The sequence below is a fragment of the Vespula pensylvanica genome, chromosome 4, assembly GCF_014466175.1.
Source record: "Vespula pensylvanica isolate Volc-1 chromosome 4, ASM1446617v1, whole genome shotgun sequence".
Lineage (NCBI taxonomy): Eukaryota > Metazoa > Arthropoda > Insecta > Hymenoptera > Vespidae > Vespula > Vespula pensylvanica.
The window spans coordinates 5,362,137-5,382,868 of NC_057688.1; the positions used below are offsets into that span (position 1 = coordinate 5,362,137).

A 20,732-nucleotide genomic window follows, 5' to 3' on the forward strand; every position below is an offset into this window, starting at 1 on the left:
GAAAGTGTATATGTCTGTATAGATTTATGTGTATATGCAAAGGTAAAAGATAGAGGGGAAGCATGCGCAGCTGCATGTAGGTCATGGGATGTTGGTCCTTGGGTTCCCGTCCGTGATATGCTAGACCTACATTAGACCTACATTAGAGCATGATTAAACTTTGCCTTTTAAACGATGCGTACGCGCCTAGACCTCATTTCAAAAGCACATTACTCTATATATTGGTCTATATATTTTTCTATCTCTTTTTTCATATTTCTTAGTTGGATCCAATCAAAGCGAAGATACGATAATTGATTCGGGTTAATCTCACAAATCATTTTTTCAAATCTAAACATTTTAATAGACTTTACCGAGTGATAGACATTTTTTGAAAATATCCTTTCTTGACGTATTAAAAAAAAAGATGGTAAACAATTGCTTGCGTTTTAAGATTCACAGTTGGTCTTAAGCGTCCCTTTGGCAGTATCTTTTTCATTTTATTTATTATCATAATACGAATTAGCAGTCCGAAAGTAATAATGTCAGTCTATAATTATGTTTCTGACTTACGTTTGTGACAACTCACAGCCATAGGAAAACGGACAGAGAATGGGCGTTTTAAAGCTGTTGGAAAGTGGATCAAACAAAGCAGAAGTCTTTTTGTTCTTCCCACTGCTAACTAAGTATAAAGAGGGAGAGAGTGAGAGAGAGAGAGAGAGAAAGAGAGAAGGACAAATAGGTGATACTCTTTCTACACGTAGAATATTTGAGAACGTAATCAATAAAGCTTAGTCATGGATTAAACTAGGATCGACTGGACCCACTATCTCTTTCCTTACTAAATCCTATGCTAATTAGATAATTTAATTGGCTTCCACGATGCAAATTATTCGAAACTACCGCAATTCCTTCATTGGGAATCAATCGTATTCGAAATGCGATTTCAACCGATTACGAATTCCACCTGATGCTTTTCACGAGTGTACAAATTTATGGATAATTAATGAAAACTACGTGAATCAACCGTAAACGATTTGCTCGAATTATTTTCTACATTTTCCGATAACAATTCCGTCCTTTAATACGACTTAATCAAGTTCTAGTAATAGTATTAGTATCGATCCTTAGATGGTGTCATGGTCAAAGAAAATCACTAGCATGGAAATCGTGTGCTAGGAACGAGAAGAAAAAAAGAAAAAAGAAAAAGCAAGAGGAAACTAGTACGATGTTATCAAATCTTTAAAGGCTGTTTTTCAAATTTTAGGAATCAATTCGCGTTAGAGACTCTCATTATGAACGTTTGCCGTTTCTGATATGCACGTAAAGGCTATATTTCGCGTAAGCATGAAATAGATGACGTCAGAAGGAAAACTTATTTTCGTGCTCGCTCGATACGACCCAGTTTGACTTAACGTTTTACTATTAAGGTATTACTATACGGTGAATCATATAAAACTAATGCTTTTATTTATTTATGTATTTTGACATGAATGGTGTTAGTAATAATGTATCGCGTCTTAGACGTACGTTATGTTTTAGATTCCTGGGAAATTGCTTTACATCAAATGCTGAAAATGTCTTCCCTCTGCCTCGAGGCACATCTAAATACGTCGTCCCATGTCGTTCCTGGTCTCCTTCGTTGGAGTATTGTCAATATCGTAATAATATTATATATTACATTATAATATAATATTAATTGTATTAATAATATGTTATTGTATTATAATATAATATTTTATTATATATATATATATATTATTAATTATATATGATTATTTTATATAATATTATCATAATAATCATGATAGTATTATAACAATAAATATAAATATAATAATTATATTGCTTATAAATAACATTACTAACACTATTTTAGTCAAAATAAATGCATAAAGAAAAGCATTAGTTTTATATGAATCCCGTGCGATAATACATAACTACTGTTATTACTCTCACTCAATAGAATCGTTTTCTCTTTCTCTCTCTCTCTCTCTTTCACTCCTACCTTTCCCCATAGTTCTTCCGTGCACGTACTGTAGAGCTTGAAAAGCTCAGCGCAAGCTTCAGGGACGAGCTTTTTAATTTCTCACGAACGCGTTCTTCCCTTTCTTTTGGACTTTCCTTTTTATTTCCTCTTCTTTTTTTTCTCTCTCTCCCTCTTTCCTTCCTTCTTTCTTTCTTTCTTTCTTTCTGTCTTTCTTTCTCTCTTTCTTATTCCGTAACCTTTGCCACCTAGTGCACCATCCACGTCCTCCGAGCTTCCTTTTTCATCCTCTCTTCGACCTTTTTTCCATGATCCACGGATATAGACCGGATATCGAAGCAACATTTCTCTTTCACCGCATTGTTCGTCGTACGGTAAGCTTTTTCACTCTTTCTCGTTGTTCTTTTTCTTCGAGATCGAATTCTTTTTCAACTCGGTCTCGTAGTTTTTTAATTACGAGCTTAAAATAAATCACGATAATAAATCGTTACAAATACGATATTCCTTTTTACAGGGAAATACTACTTATCATTCTGAATTTCAATGATAAAGATTACAAAGGGCTTATTCTCCGTTAGATATTACGCGATGAAATATTCTTTTTTATCTTCTCATCGTTCAATCGTGGTAATGTTAAAAATGTATGGACTTTTTTTCAAAGCCAATGATAAAACCGCTAAATTAGTAGACAAAATTGAGATATAAAAAGAATTCGAAAGGATTATTTTCACTCATATATTCATCACATACACACAATACACGAACACTCATAGTATCATTATACGAGTTTTGCTTTTAGCCGAGGTTTTGACGGTCGTGCGTAAGTAATGAAACAGAATTGATTGCGGATGGAAATCTGTCGAGATTAAGCAGTAGATTCGTAAAGTTAACAGTCTCCTTCCTTAATGAATCCCTAAACGAATTGGCAACAGCATTTACACAACGAATAAGCAGATCCGACACGTTACCATTTAATTATTAATTCAATCCCAACCGGTCACTAATTGTAGATACCAATTGTAACTTGTTGGGCTCTGGGGAGGTACGATAATAATAACTATAATAATAACGACAACAGCAACAACAACAACGATAATCGAAAGCGCAGGCGCTAATACGTTTTCATGGTCCCAGGGACAAAATGGTTGCTACTACCGCGATTAATGGAGGTTAAAACAATGTGGCCGATCAACATAACTCAGAGTCCGAGGACAACGAGATTTTCCTCGTCGATTCACTTTATTTTCCCGCGTTAATTTCAAATCTTCCGCACTAATTTCGTATCAAACACGTGTTCGTGACTTGTATCATAAAAGACACACGCAACAGTTATAAATCTCAAAGGGAATACAAATATAAATCCCGAATGGAAGTTTTGTCAAAATGAACGCACGTTTCGATGATTCTACTCCCTACCGAAATCCGTGACTACCGAATATCGAGCTAATTTACGACTGCTCGCGAGTGGTATAAATTACGGGCTCGAAAATCGATGCAAATTCGCCATTAAATCTCTTCCGGTCGTATGGCACTGATTATAAATTCACTTTCGCAATTAGCGCTTATGTGCATTGTTGTTTTTTCTTTTCCATCTATTATTATTATCATTATTGTTATTATCATTATTTAATGCTTAATCAATTTTTCTTTTATTGTCGTAGCTCCGCGAGAATTAATCCATAGAGCGCTCGTTTCGTTTGTAACAATAACTGAACAAATATAATGAACGTGATATCGTACTCGGGATAATTTTTTTCTTTTTCTCATTTTCTTTTTTTTTTTTGTTTTTAATGTTCCATTTTTTTTTTTTCTTTTTACCGAACTGAATCTCATCGTACAAAGGTCTCGAATATGTAAATGAAATCAACGAAGAAATGAAACGGCAAAAATTCTGGAAAGGTAGAAATATCGTATTATGGGAGAGATGATAAAAAAAAAAAAATAAAAAAAGAAAAAGAAAAGAAGAAAAACGAATAGAAGACTATGAAATGCAATTCGTATCGAAGGGATCTAATGGAAATGCCTCGACGAATATCTTTCGATCAAACGTGGAAAATTGTCGTCCACGAAGCGCAATGGATTTGCAACATGACAACCAAGCGTTCAAATATTCCTATCGTGTCTCGAATTTTTTTCAACGAAATGACTAGCGGACGGGTATACGCAGTTTCACTATATTTGTCCCTATCTATATATCCTTCTCTCTTTTCCTGAACATTTTTGAGAAAGAGATTAAAAGTTGAAGCTCAAAAAATCCCTATAAATAACAAACTAAAAACTCGAGGTTTTTTGTCTAGTTGGTGAATGATTCCTAACTACAACTTTGTGAAATGCTTTCATTGTGAATAGTTTGGAATCACACATTTCTCTCTCTCTCTCTCTCTCTCTCTCTCTCTCTCTCTCTCTCTCTCTCTCTCTCTATCTCGTTGACTATATTTATTCATTTTATTTACTTCGTTCCTTCGTTAGTTACGTTTCACCAATTGAAAGGAAAAAATTTTAAGATTTCAATGACTCGTTTTCATTCAAACATTTTAATAAATTGTTTCTTCCTCTTTTACTCTCTCTCTCTTTCTCTCTTTCTCTCTCTATCTTTCTCTATCTCTCTCTTATTAATTATCTAAAATGAACAAGTCAAAAGTAAAATCGACGACTAGTTGCAGAATACAAAAGTTCGTACACACGTGTCCCCGAGTTTTGACGTGTACGAACAGATGTGGTACGTACATACATATACATATGTATATACGCTTAGGTACGTATTACTTTATATATTTCACGTTTACCCGTATAGTGTGTATATATATGTATATATATATATATATGTATATGTATGTATGTATGACATCGGTGGCCTTTAACTTTGCGAACGTAGTTTTCCTCGAGCCGTGAAGATGCATAAATATCCTGTCATTCTTTACCAGAGATATTTTCACCCCTTGTGCTGTCGCGTTTACAAAAGACAGAGTGAGAGAGACGGTAAGAGAGAGAGAGAGAGAGAGAAAGAGAGAAAAAAAGAGAGAACGATAGAAAGAAAGAGAGAGAAAGATAGAAAAATCTTGACTCGCGTGAGATAAAATCCTTTTCAGACTCCAACGGCTCTACTTTCTAGTGAAAAGTTTCATCGATCACTCTTTTTTTCTACCTTTTTTTTCTTCAGAATATCCCCCTTTGGAATCATGAAAAAAAAAAAAGTTTCCTCTCTTTCTCTTTCTCTCTTTCTCTCTCTTTTTCTCTTCTTTTTGGTTCTGATTTACATACGAGCATCCTTATGGCTACCCGAAAGAAAACTTTTCAAAACTCGTTTCATGAGTTTCGATCTTTATACGTTTTCTTCCTTTTTCCTTCTCCTCTTTTCCTTTTTCTTTTTTTCCTTTTTTCTTTTTATCTTTTGGCATCCACAGCTGAGAGGATACAGAGATGCAACATCGTCCCGTCGGCTCATTATTTTGTACCGTAGGTACACGTGGCGAACGATGCGGCATCTCGTCACACGAGAAGGAATTCTCTTACTGAAATTTAATTGCTTAATGTCGTAATTACGCGCTTACGCGTCGTCTAGTTTGCCCTCCGCTCCGGAAATGAACTTAACATTGTGATTATACAGGTCCGCCCACGTAAACTCTGTTTTCATCGAAACCATTTAGAGATACCGTGAAATTAATTTTCTCCGTGTGTTGAATAAATATCAGTAAAATATAAAAACAAAATATTTGTAAAACATTTTAATTAATAAAAATATTTGCAATTTTATATTTATTTAGTTAAATGTATATAATTAAAAATTTTCCTTTACCATTTCGTTTTAAATTTTATTAAAATCGTTACAAATTAAATAAAATAAGGTAAATTGTATAAAATTCACCGTGAACGTTATGCGAGACTTAATTTTCTATCGAAGCCCCCCTACATCCCTTCTTTTATTTCTTTTCTCTTTTTCTCTAGCAAAATATTTTTCAAGCCATAGTAGAAAAATTTATATGATACGAATGAGATACATGTTAGATCTCGTATTCAGGGAGATGTTTTCGTTTTATGGTAAAATCCAGTTAATTCGTGAACTCGTTATGAGCTTAGCTTCGAGAAGCATTAGATCGTAGAAAAATATACAGAAATAAAAGGAGAAAGAGAAAGAGAAAGAGAAAGAGAGAGAGAAAGGTTGAAACGAAGCTTAAAGCAAAAGCGAGAAAAGAATTTTATACGACTGTCTAGTAAAGGGATGATGGATCGAAGAAAAATCACATTGGTTTCTCGTTTCTAACGTAAAACGTCTATGAAAAAGGAAAAGCCTTACAACTTTTTTTTTCTGCTGTTCTTGCACCAAGATAACCATTATCTCGAAAGTACGAAGGAAGGTTCCTTTGCTTGTTCGAAAGAAAAAAAAAGAAAAGAGAGGAGAAAAGAAGAATAGATAGATAGAGAGAGAGAGAGAGAGCGAGAGAGAGAGAGAGAGAGAGAGAGAGAGAAGTGAAAGAAAGAGGAGAAGGGGAGTGAAAGCTATCACCTCCTCTTTCATTTTCTTCCCTACAAAAATCGACTCTAGGGATGAACTGTTCGTATTGAAGAAGTCCGACGTAGAATGTGTCCCGATTCCGTTTTGCCATCGTAAAATTTTATATCCCACGATGAATTTCATTCGGACGACCGATGACGTTATCCGTCTGCATTTTTCCTTTTCGTCCGTCGACACGAGAAAGCTCCGACACTTTTCATCGATTACTGATATTATCTTTCCTACTCTTCCTTTTTCTCTTTCTCTCTGTCTCTCACTCTTTCTCCCTCTTCACTCTTATCTTTCCCTATTACAAATTAAAAAGGTTTATAAAATATTTTATTCATCATTTAATGTTTTTCTACTAATGGGATGATACATAATTAAAGCATAGAGGGAAGAAAATCCTTTTTAAAAGAGATGTTCTTTACTTGACAGACTTTTTGTAAAGAAAAAGAGAAAAAAAAAAAGCAGCAATGAGGCAATCTATCGGACGGCTTAAAAACATCGTTAAATTGAGCGACGATGTTCGATAGTATTCGAGCAAAGAGAGAAAGAGAGAGAGAGAAAGAGAAAAAAGAGAAAGAAAGATTTTTTTGAACGACCATCTCATCATCGACAAATCCGATTTCGATCGTTAGTTTGCCTTCTACGTTATGTAAATGCTAATCTATCGGTCGATGACTTCGAACGCACCCATCGTATTTGTGTATGTGTGTATATATATATATATATATATATATATATATATATATATGTACTATCATGAATACCGAGACTTGTAGAATTTCCCTTTGATTATCTAAACGACGATTTCGATCGGAGTGCAACGAGCAGAACGCTCGTAGCTCGATTTATAGCTTTGTGATTTCTGGCTGGACGCTATTGATCTATGAATTAATTAATCTTGATATATCTATATACTTTTCTACGTCTGATCTATTACGAAATAAACGATAATTTAACAAGCTAAAGTTTTCAACGAAGACATCTCGTAAACATAAAGCGAATCGTCATCTTAACGTGCAATGGACCATAAAATTTTGCTATATCTTATACGAAGGATGGGAAATCGATGGCTGGGTCGATGGACGATGGGTAGAAGTTAGGGAGAAATAGGGGATGACAAAAAAGGATAAAACTACGATATCTACGATTTGCGATACAACTTGGACGACGAAGTCGTACGTCCGGCCGAAACGGAAGTTCAAGATCACGAAGAGATTCAAGAAGAGACCGTTCATAAATTCCGTTCCGATGGTCGCGTAAATCTTCAAGCGAAGCGGAAAAATCGAAGCGCACCAGCTAAGCCATGGTATATTATTTTCCCGAATAAAAATGTTTCTATGATTGTGAAAAAAAAGAAACAAAAAAAAAAAAAGAACGGAAAAAAATAGAGAGATAGCAGAATCACAATAATACAAAAGTATGATGTATTCGTTGAGGGTAGTATCCATCAATAGACACAAATTGTAATTAAATTGTTTGCCTAGTTGCTTTTCCCTCTCTCTCTCTCTCTCTCTCTTTCTCTCTCTCTCTCTCTCTCTCTTTTCTCTCTTCCTCTGTTTTTTTTCTCTTTTGATGCGCTCGAAAGTGTAACAAGAAAAAAGAGATATATAGAGAGAGAGAGACAGAGAGAGAAAGAGAGAGAGAGTGTTACGCAGCTGCAACGCTCGCAACAGCTTGCCCATAACTTCGACTAGTACAACGACAACGTCTCGACTCGCTTTATATTCAGCGCATGGATTTTAAGCGAAGCTTATGCTAATCGAGAGAGCTAGCTATATGGAAAACAAGAAGGAAACGGAACGAGGAAAAGGTCCCACCACTTCGTTTCTCCACACCCGACACGGGCCGTTTCGCTCTTCGTGCTTTCTTACCCTTTTTCCTTCGAACAAACCAGAGAAAAAGGGAGAGAGAGAGAGTGAGAGAGAGAGAGAAAAAGAAAGAGAAAATAAAACTAAAGGGTAAAAGACGCGATGCAAAGTGTTTACGGTTTATCACTAGGCAGGGAAATTCAGCGGGAGGTCCTTGATGGTACTTGAACGAAAGAGAAATGAGATTTCGGGATAAAAGTGTGAAAAAGATTTAGAAGCTACGACGAAGCAAAATTGAGAAAACAAAATTTTTTGACAAAATTTTTCCGAAGATACTTACCAACGAAAATTTCATCCAATCGATAACGGTAGAGTAGATACTAAGTATTATCGAATCCTACGTTCCATGTTAAATTCTATGCACATTCTGAACGTAACTATGAATATATCCTACAAATATATATGTGTGTGTGTACCTGTGTGTATGTGTGTGCCTATGTGTATGTGTGTGTGTGTGTAGGATACGATGAACTTTACGTTCGATTATCCACCTTGCACGTTTCGAAACTTCGAATAATAGGAAGTATCTACTATTAAGCTTCGATGAACTCAACGATGTAACCATTGACAACGGGAGTTGACAAGGTAGATTCTCTCTTGGTAGACGTCGAGCACGATCTCTATTTATCTTCTATGAATCATCTTTCTTTTATAAGCGATGGTGTTATATTAAAATAATAATCAATACGAAAGAAGGATTTGACGAAATAATCGCGATATTACGCGTATATATTATCATAGCTTATGCACGTACACGTATTTATATATACATACATAGCTAAGCACTCTAAAAAAAAAAAGGAAAAGGAAAACAATTAAATCAGTTATTCTGGATGAAAGAAAGGAAAAAAACAAACAAAAAATAAATAAATAAAACGGAAAAGCAAGAAATGAAACTAAGCTGTCCCTCGACAAATATTTCTTAATCCCCTCCTAGTAATTTTTCTCTTATTTCTACAAAATACAAACTTCAACGTTGAGATAAGAAATTCTTGAAGGAAACGAGATTTAACTTGCCAGATGATTACCTAAGCAAGACATACGGAAATTGTTTTCCAAGCTTGAAATCCAACTCGACGATTCCTCATAAATCTCTTGAGAGATATTAGATAGTCCTTAGTAGTACATATGTGAATATATAACATATAGCAAAATGTCAAATCGCTTGTTCAAAATGGATGCAATTTTCTAAACGTACGTTCGAATTATATCCATTGCTTTAACGTAACTTCGTATATAACTACTATAAGCCGGTTCTTTCTCTATCACTCTCTCTCTCTCTCTCTCTTTCTCTTTCTCTTTCTCTTTCTCTCTTTCTCTCTCACTCTCTGGACTCGACAACTCGACTTCGTCGAGGCAGCGTGCCAGGAACTCGTAATTGTTTTGAATTAACGATACTTTAAGCTTCGCCCAACTCGAAGCCATTACGTGACCCACCTCTAACGCTTATCGAACTTATCTTCTCGATCGTATCAAATTTCTCCTTAACTTTTTTTTCTTTTTTTATTTTTCTATCAAAAAGTAATACATATATAAATTGGCACGATATAACGCTTACTATGAATTTTTAATGAATATGATTCGGAAACGCTTTAATATTTCATCGACGAACGCATTAACCAAGTCCAATTATTTTTGCGAGCTTTTATCAAGCTCATAAAAACGACATTTGCAATTTACAACCTTAATCGTCTAAACATCGTCTCGAAATGTATTAAGCTCGTACGTTTTTGTTTGCTCGAAACATGAAAAGGGGCAATTGTTTAAACAAAAAAAAAAGAAACAAAAAAAGAAAGGAAAAAAAAGAGAAGAGAAAGAAAGAACCGCAAGGCTGTTCGTTATGGAAATTACACCAACGATAACTATTGTCCCTCCCCCTCTCTCTCTCTCTCTCTCTCTCTCTCTCTTTTTCTTTCATTCTTTTCCTTCAACACCCACAATGAAAATAGTAATTTGGTCTCTCGGAAAAATTACGCGAGCACGCGTAAATTTTTGTTCGTGAAATTGCTTGCGGATACCGTGAAATCTTTTTCCCCTCCCCTTCCACCACCCTCTCCATCCCCATACGTATATGCGTATGCGCGTTTTGAAATTATTAAAAATTTATTTTAAAACCATGAAAAATTGTGAAATTCAAAGTTCGATCAAACTCGATTGCTTGATATTTTCATTTATATTAATACGGCCTGATTCATAGTAAGGATTTTTCATGAATTTTTTCTTCTTTATTTTTGTTTTTTTTTTTTTTTTTTCTCGTTACAATGAATTACTATAAAATGGATACTATATACGAGTGATAAAACTGTAACTATTGGTCGATCAATTATTGGTGCACTAACCTTATCGAGATCTATCTCCTCTTGAGAATTGAGATCGGGACAGTTGAAATTCGTTAAGTCCGTCGTCTGGACCGCATTGTCGGCCCTGGTGAAAGCGATCAGAGTGACCAGCACTAGGAAATACCACTTCATTGTTCACGTGTGGTTAAACCGTCAGCGTTCGCACAACGTTATCCTGAACTTTCTGAAAGCTACGAGCTTGTTCCTTTCCAGGGTATAACACAACTCGATGAAGGTTTATATTCTTCTTCAGCTATCGTGTAACGCTCGATGAGCGTTTTGTCTCTTAAACTATTCTCCTCCTTTTTGGTGATTGTTGAACGAAGATAAAGAAAAATATAAAGACGGAGAGAGAGAGAGAGAGAGAAGAGAAAGAGAAATAGAAAAGGAGAAAGAAAGAGAGAAAAAGAGATAGAGAGAGAGAGAAAGAGAGAGATAGAGAGAGAGAGAGAGAGAGAGAGAGAGAGAGAGAGAGAGAGAGAGAGAAAGAGAGATATGTGTATGTGTGTTTATCAAAGATGCATCCTAATGAGAAATTATCTCGTATTTACGCACAATATCTCGGGACTCTTTCTTTATATTTTATATATCAGCACGCATATATCGGCGCTTAGAGCAATAATCTCATCACTTTGTCAATCCTCTCGATCACGACTCGATCTTTTTTATTTCTTTCTTATTATTTTTATTTCTTTCCTCTTCCGGTCAACGAGGAATTCTTTAAAAATCGACTATGACACTCTTGAAACTTCACCAGCACCATTTGCTATGAACGATGCATATTTCAGAAAAACGAAGCAAAAGAAAAATAAAAGAAGAACAAAAGAGAGATAACAGATTCTTTTTTAACGAGAGAAACAAATCGATCTATTATTAAACGCTTTCCTCGATCCACTCGATTCACACCTTGACGGTTAATCAAAATGAACGATCGAAGATTGATTTTCGTCTATTTCTTTCTTCCCTTTTGTTTCTTCTTCCTCTTCGTCGTTATCGTCGTTAATCGTCGTCGTAGTCGTCCTCGTCGTCGTTGTAATGTATCTCGATCCCTCACCGAAAGAGTGCGCGAACTTTCGAAAGTTCGAAAGCTGTTCTCTCAGTGCATTCTCTCTCTCTCTCTCTCTCTCTTTTTCTCTCTTTCTCTCTCTTTCTTTCTCTTTTTCTCTCTCTCTCTCTCTTTCTCTCTCTCCTTCTCTTTCTCTCTCTCTTTCTCTACCTCTCGTTCACGTTCTCGCTGTCTCCTCTTCGTCGTTGTCGACGCGCGCGCTCTCACGATATCGACTCGATATCGCTGCTCTTGTTAGAGGAGGGATGCGTGCGCGGCCAAGTCGTAGGGCACTCTGACGATCCCGGTCGAGCTTCTGCTGGTCCTCCGTTCGTCTCCTCCTCCTCCTCGTCCTCCTACACCTCCACCTCAACCTCCTCCTCTTCCTCTTCCTCCTACGTCTCTTCACTTCATGCGTGCGCTCGAGTAAGGGAGAGGGAGAGAGAGAGATAGAGATACAGAGAGAGAGAGAGAGAGAGAGAGAGAGAGAGAGAGAGAGAGAGAAGCTTTGACGTGGAAATAGCAATTTCGCTTTTCGATAAATCGAACTACGTGTTTAGATTCGAAGGACATTGCCTAAGGATATATCTTCCTTGATATCTTCCTCTCTGTTGGTCAGTATAGAGATCAGAACAACTTTTAGACTTTTTTCTACACAAATTTGTGATATATATAAATTGGATATGATTTATCATTTGATGGTTTATCATCACGTAAATAAATTGCATAGGAGATAGGGTATTGAAAAGATATCAATTCGGACGTTACATGTAATGTATATTACGAATGATTTTTTTTCTCTGTTTTTTTCTTTTTTCTGTCTTTCCTTTCCCTTCCATTCTATTCTCTTTGGACATTTAATTTTTGGATTTGCGCTTTGGCGTATGTACTTTAGAAACGTTCGTCGTGTACTAGCTATGTTCTCCCTAAGTGCTTTCTCGCATACTCGCTAATTTAACCGGCTCGCGAACATTTGTCTTGTTCTACATCGAGAGAGAAAGATGTATGAGCAGAGAGAAAGATTTTTTATCCCTCATTTGTTCCTTCTCGAAGTCTCATACAATTTTGTTCTCGGTACGAATTTAACAACGCCCTTAGATCTACTTATTATTAATCATAACGATAAACTAGCTCTTGCTTCCGTTTAACCTTGCAATTGTTGTTCCAACCAATAATCGCGGTCACCTCATGACCTTCCGTCAAAGCACGTCGATGTAGTACGAGAAGTAGTACGATGTAGAGAATTAGTAAGATAGAACGGAGATAAAACAGGATGGTAAGTATACAAGTCACAAGCTAGACGTGACGTTTAAAGAAACAAGATAGATAGACAGATAGATAGATAGATAAATAGATAGATAGAGAAAGAGAGAAAGAAAGAAAGACAGTGACATCATGAGTGAGAAAGAGAGAGAAAGAGAGAGAGAGAGAGAGAGAGAGAGAGAGAAATAGAAAAAGAAATAGTGATACCACGAGTGAGAAAGAGAGAGGAAAGAGAGAAAGAGTCCCTCGGTTACCACACATCGTCGCAATGAAAACTTAATTCGTTCATTCAATCTGCTCGACAGCGCAACCTGCTGCCAGTGAAGCTGCTAAAAGCTGACAGAAACGTACGCGAGACTGCTGACGATGTATATACATACATATATACATACATACATACACACACACACATATATATTTACAGTGTACACGTCAAAAAATCTTCTCATCCAATTGTTCTTCTAATCGAACCTATTTCATATACTAACTTATTTATCATTCTAATTTTCTTATTGTTTAAACTTGAATGCATTTACGTTATCGGATTAAACTATGAAAGAGTTATAATTATTTCGACTAAAAATCTAATCTACGTTGAAGTTGATCTTTTTAATTAACATAAAAGCTTCATTATAATGCTTCTTCTCGTTACGACATCCCAGGAACTAAGATTAACAAAATGCATCTGTAAAGCTCTTGCACTTGACACGTTGAATACTTAATTTCCCTTCCATGAGTGAAGCAACAGATTTCTCGAAGTATTCAATTAATCATCAATATTTTAAATCAATTATTGCTTTAGCTTTATTTTCTTTGCCAACATGTACGATGAAAGGGTTTATCTCTAAAACGGCTTTAATACTGAGCTGAGAAAGTCACGATATTTTTTTTTTTTTTTCTTTTCTTTTTTCCCGACTAATTCACGGATAATCTTCATTTCTTTTTTCTTTCTTTCTTTTTTTTTGTCTTTTTTAAATACAAATTTAAAACGATTTGAAAGTAAAGTTCTTCAATCGTGTAATAAAATATAGACCACCTGAAGTCCACGCGATAAAAGTTTCAAATAATTTTCCGTTAATCTTCATCAGACTTTCGTTATCGACGTTCATACGTTCTTTCTACGTAAGAAGGATGACATTGATGTTGGATATCGATAGAAGCGAGAACTCGACGATTTCAATGGCTCGCTCGTCTTCCTTGAAAGATCGATCGTCGTTCTATACGAACTTAAAGTTTGCTTTAACTTCAGGTTAGAAAACTTTATGAATGCGTTCCTTGATTATACGATATGATCTCGAATCGGAATGCAGGAACCTTATTAAATATCATTTTTGAATGCTCTTATCACGTACACACACATACACACATACACAGAGGAAATTATGCTTTCGTTCGACTTTACTACAAAAGAAGAAAAAAAAAAATTTCTACGATTCTACTACACTTTTCAATTCTACTACAAAGAATCTCATCGTCGAACGAATTTCTTTACGCGAATATTTTGAGAATGAACTACATACATCTTCCTTCTCTTTTTATTTTCTCTTTCTTTATTTCCATTATCCTTGATTTCTTTGACTTCGTTGCATTGATTATTTGCCAATAATTAGCATGATCTAGTATGAATCTTGCTCTTCAATCATTTTTATCAAAGAGGTTAATTAGATACGATGAGGAAAAAGAGATAGTACATGTATCTTGTTTCCAAGGAAACACGCGTGACGCCAGCATTTCTCTCTCATGGTTGGTTATGCGAAAACGTTCTTCGCTCTTAAATGAACCTCCTTAACGAGTCGCAGACGCACGAGTCTTGTTTAACAAAGATTTTTAAGTAATTGTGTAAATGGGAGAGGAGAGAACATTTTACACGACGGTTGAGTTAACGATATTACTTATGTAGTAAATGGATATCGAGTTAGAAATGAAAAATAGAGAACTTTGTTCTTGTCGTCGGACTAATTATTAATTCGAATCTAATTCATTAATTACGCCGTAGGGAATTATTTTCCATTCGTTCTTAACACCCCCAACCCCATACATCTTTTCTTTTCTGTCTCTTTCTTTCTTTCTCTCTCTCTACCATTACCCTATCCCCTCTCTTTTTCATCTTTTTTCCACAATCGAGAAAGCTCGCTATCCATGCACTCAACTTTTTCTATTAGCCGATAACTCTTTCTCGCTTTATACTAATTTACTAAAAAGGAAGTGGTACATTTATTCCCTTCGAAAAAGTGAATGAAACGAATTACTCGCGATGCGACACGGAAGGTCACCAAAGAAATGCACGGAGAAACTGAAAAGAAAAAAAAAGAAGAAAGAAAGAAAGAAAGAAAGAAAGAAAGAAAGAATGAAATAATGAATGAAATAATGAATGAAATAATGAAAGAAAGAAAGAAGGGGAATGAAATAAAAATCTTTTTCTACCGGTAATATTTTCGCAAACACAATTGCTCAGGGTAGAAAATAAGAGATTGAATTGCTCACGTAGCATGATTAAATCGAGCAGGAACAAGTGCTATATGTAGTTTTCCAGGATTGCCGGATAAATTTGCATACACGAGCCATTTCTGCATTCGCTAATTGTACCCGATGATCAACGATGGCTCTTTCAGCAGAATAATGGAAGTCAAACAGTTTGATCCTGTCTCTATAATTCATGTTACCTGAAGTGCTTCTAACTCGCATGAATACAAAGTAGAAAAGAGATTTGTCCTTTTTTTCCTTCTCTTCTGTTTATTTTTTCTTCTTTACTTCTACATACGCGTATGTACGTTCGAATTATATATTATTTATTATCATTTAAAAACTCAGACAATAAAAAGAATAATAACGATAAAAATCTTATTTGATATTCATATCCCTCAATTATATTCAGAAATAATTCTGATTGGAATTACATTTGAAATGACATCAAACGAAACGGTTTATCAATATGATTTCGGTCTTGTTAGAGAAACATACGAGAATATATGCTAAATATAGGGAATATTCATGATAGAATATCTACCTGGTAACTATATCTAACGATAGACGCATGAACAATCGCTGGAGAATAGTTCGAGAGAGAGAGAGAGAGAGAGAGAGAGAGAGAGAGAGAGAGAGAGAGAGAGAGAGAGAGAGAGAGAGAGAGAGAGAGAGAGAGAGAGAGAGAGAGAGAGAGAGAGAAAGAGAGAGAGAGAGAGGATTTTATGGATCCGTTGATTTTACCAGGATTCTCAACGGACCGGCAGAGATCGATCGTACCGTGAAAATCGGATATATGAGCTTTGGCTCCGGCCAAGCTTTGTCCCGAGTGAACGAGAGAGCTTATTACGTCAACGTGAGAATATGGAAATACTTTGTAGGCGACACCGTGTTTATTTTCTAAGGTAGGAAAAAAGAAAAGTGAATTTTAACTTTGTGTACACTTATGATTCCGAACGAACGAAGAAACGAACGACGTTATACTATGTGTTATCTCATGAGAATGCTACTCCATGACTGAATATATACAATATGCGATCCACGTGAAAATTCTTCTTCAAACTATGTCTACGATATGCTTGCTCACGTTATATATATACCCTTCCCTTCTCTTTCCCTACCAATCAGTATTGACAAAACCAACGACGTTCTGAGCTTGCGATAAGAATTTCGAAAGGAAAGAGTAAAGAGTCAACTTTACGATATTTTTACGATTAAATTTACCTACGTATATAGGTATAAACATCTCAAGTTAGACCGTAAAATATACATTATCCTGATATATGATACGCATTTAAACGTTGACTTATATTCATGTTCTATCTTTCCATGGATATAAAATGTATGAAAGATTTTTTATAGATAATCTTATTTAAACGTTTTATCACTTTTATGCTTCTCGAATGAAGCTAATTATTTAATTTATTAATCGTCTCGTTACTTTCTATTCGATTATTATAAGAGAAACATAATCTTCCTATTTGTTTTTCCTTAATCATACACTTTTATGTGAGGAAACTGTCGAACGTGGGGTATCATTGACAATGCAAGTCACTTTCCTTTTTTTCACAAAACTAGCTATTAAGTATATACGTACATATATATACATATATATATATATACACATATATACTTTGAGTGATAAAGGAGTATCTACATACATATCTCCATGAAGAGAGGTGCAAGCTAGGAAGGAAAGCGAGCGAAAGGGATCATGTATTATTTATAAATTTATTTATTCTTCCATAGGCACAGCATGAATGATGCATCCCAAGAGGGCATGGCCACTATGTGATATCCCATCGCGAATATGTGAACACGAGGGATAAAATATTTACTTAAGTTTTCTACGAGAAGAAAAAAAAAAAAGGAAAAACAAAAAAATAGAAAAAAAAGCAAAAAAGCAAAAATGTTAAAGGCACCAACGAGAATTACGAAAAGAACGTGAAAAGGACTTTGCTATGATTAAAGTTACCCTGCGTGTGCAAAGCTGAAATTAAGTCGGTACGAAATAAATTCCATGTGGTTTCTCGTGTAAATACTTAACCATATAATACAATAATACAAAGGATAAAAAGAAACATTGATAATACGACAGATATATTCAACATTAAAGAGAAAGAGAAAGAAAGGAGAAAGAAAGAGAGAGACAGAGAAAGCTACATAAACGGAATTAATGTTTGCATTGCAAAAAGATCTAACAGTTCTGATAAAAAAGCAACTTTCATAGGCCAAGAATATACCAGAATGTTTTAAATTAATGTTTGCCCTTAGCTTATTTTCTAGATTAATGAGATAAAGAGAAAGAGAAAGAAAAAGAAAAAGAAAAAGAGAAAGAGAAAGAGAAATTCTTTCTTCCGTTTAACAACTGCCTAGTCATCGAAAGTCTCTCATTTTCTTTTCGATATTAATCCTCTTTGCGTGAATTGAAGAGGAGTATTAAACTTTCCACCAGCACGATCGTGAAACGAGCGTTATACTCGAAGAAAAGATAAAAATGATCGTTGAAAGATCTTCTCTTCTCTATTCTTCTTATCTCTTTTTATACATTAAGATTAGACGATGTTAAAGAAGGAAAAGAATTATGAAAGTTTTCATTCTCCGATCTTTAATTCAGTAGAAATAATTAATGATGAAATTAATTATCAAATTAAAAGAACTCTAACTTTTAATATTATTTACAATATGAAATAATTAATCGGTTTAAGTTGTACATATATTGAATAATGTACTTATATTTCAATAATGTACTGTTAATCGCCTTTACAAAAATTTAACAATATATATTTGTATTATCATTAATTGTATTATCATAATATGATTAATTGATCTAACACGATGAAATGTTAAAGGTACGTGAAATACGGTCTACATAACGTGCAATATTACGCGGTAAGGATAATCTCAAGAAGCAGAACAGCTTTCCGGTACAGCCAGGCGTTTTTGTTTACGCGGAACCGTACGAAAAAGTATATATATTCAAAGAAGAGGATCCGCTTATCCCTAGGCGATTTACGAGCTCCTTAAGAATCCTAGTGTCGCATCGATCAAGTTTTACGTGGTCCACGGATAATATTATATTATCGACGAAACGTCTACGTGATTTCATTGTACCAGAAATCGATCACTTTAGCCGATCGATCACTCTTTCTATACTATACATTATTAAGAATAAAAAGTATAACTCCGGAAAAAAATAATTTAAATGCTAAAACGACTTAAATCATGAGCAATATTAAATATTAGTACTTTAATGCATAGCCCTTCTTTGATTGAAAAATTTTCAAAATATTTAAAAATGCAGCCATTCGCCCGGTAGTACTTGCGTTATACAATCTACATTTAATCATCTAAATATCGCAAGTAATACCGACCCAGGTCCCACCGCGTGGAGGTTGCTGCATGTGAGGACCCACGAGCTAACGGGGACTCTACTCTAAAATTCGCGTGACCGGCGTGATCAAATAATCGGCGTTCTTTAAAACGAAGTCCACGGTAGGACTTTTAATCGCGGCCGAACACTCTCGTGAGTGTTAAAACAACGGTGACTCTACTCTAAATTCGCGCTCGCGACGTTTCATGTACTAACCGAGAGTTCAGGTGACTAACTGGAGGAGGATCAGTCCACGCTTACGGATAGCAAAACCATACCACTCGGCAGCACACGAACCGACACACGACCGGTCATTTATTCGTTTTAGCAATCAAACGAAGTCCACTACCGTAGGACTTTTAATCGCGCCCGAGAACAACAGGCCTGTGCTCGCCGACACACGCGCGAGTGTTCTTCCTATCCTACCCGTGTTCCGCGCGGATATATCGAGATTCGCAAAGACGATAAAAAGGGAACAGAAAGAGAAGAAAAGAAGAAGAGAATGAGAAGAGAAGAAAGCCAGAACGTGCGCACATGTGAGAAGGATGCAGCAGAAAAGAAAAGAAAGAAAAGAATATCCGTAAGATGCAATGGAACACACGCACGTGTGAAAAAGATGAAAGTGGAAAGAAAAAATGAACATAGAAGATCGCTTATGTCCCACAAAAACCAGAGTACGAAAGTCGAGCTCGATTTTCTGGTACTGAAAGGAGACCCGCACAGAAGCCCGCGCCCAAGGGCCCATCCCAAGGGACCCACCCGAGAGAAACTATAATGATTAATCTCGAATAATTATTATGTAGGTAAGCGTTTAAATAAATAGAAATGACTGTACCTTTATGGCAGAATATAAGGAAGATGTAAGAGAGAACGTAAATTGCACGTACTTCGAAATTCAGTTGGAATTCGATAGAAAAGATCCTGGAAAAATCTTGAGACATGCAGCCATTTGCTCGGAAATACTTGCAAGCTATACGATATCGATACATCACAAGTACCGCCGACCCAGGTCACACCGCGTGGAGGTTGCTGCATCTGGAGACCCACGGACTAACGGTGACTCTACTTTTTACTACTAATACTACTACTAATCAAACAGTCAAAACAACGGGGCGATTTCTACTCCCGACGAATTCAAGCCTCCAAACGCTAAAATTGCAGCCCCATGCGTTTCCGCATTTGGGAACCGACTTACGCTTAGCTCAACTATCCAACACCGGAAGCTTCAATCACCACTTGAGCACGACCGGTCGTACTTTCGCGACAAACGCCGGAACACAAAATTGAATCCTACCGCACTCACAAATACTTACGCGAGTATTCCGGAAACACTCACGCGAGTATGTTGAGTACGTTGGAGCCAAGTTTGGACTTAATCGCGCCCGAGAACACCAACGCCTATGCCAGCCGACGTAAGCGAGTGTCCTTCTATCTTGCCCGAACGGGAGAAAAGAAATCCTTCTACGCCTGAGGTAGAAAGATCCTTTAAACACCCGTATAAAAATCTAAGTCCCTCGATGGTCCTTGGGCGATGAAGCGCTTGCGGTCCGTGGAAATACGCGGACTAACGCGAATTCTACTCTAAAATCCACGAACCGAGATGCCTTTCCGCTTCGGGAGCTTCGGGCTTCTCAGCAAACTGGAGATGTATAAAACCCCGCTTACAGATTGCTCCACTGTCCACACCGTCGGCTTCAAACATCTCGAGACACGACCGGTCGTGTCTATTTCGATTTCAAACATTAAAGCGTAGTCCTCGGTAGGACTAAATCTCGCGATCGCGAACACCCAAGCGTGTGCCGGCCGTCACACACGTGAGTGTTTTCCCTATCATTCGCGTACGGAAGCAAGGAGACATATCCTTTCTGCTATATAATTCCTATATAATAGACATTATATGCAAAAAGGTTCCTT

The 20,732-nt window shown here is 36.1% G+C and overlaps 1 protein-coding gene across 3 annotated transcripts in view; it reads right to left on the bottom strand.

The window, feature by feature from the left end:
- The window catches only part of LOC122628441, a 31,929-nt gene extending 19,887 nt beyond the window's left edge, over positions 1 to 12,042 (bottom strand). Inside the window, exons 1-2 of one of the 3 annotated variants that reach the window (XM_043810749.1) lie at positions 11,891 to 12,042; positions 10,675 to 10,976 (exon numbers count right to left, since the gene is read on the bottom strand). In XM_043810749.1, coding sequence (XP_043666684.1) covers positions 10,675 to 10,806 — 132 coding nt within the window. In that variant the 5' untranslated portion in view covers positions 10,807 to 10,976; positions 11,891 to 12,042. Of the gene's footprint in view, positions 1 to 10,674; positions 11,063 to 11,890 lie in introns of those variants that run through there. The other 2 variants (XM_043810751.1, XM_043810750.1) reach the window with 2 other exon arrangements.
- Positions 12,043 to 20,732: the final 8,690 nt, after the last annotated feature.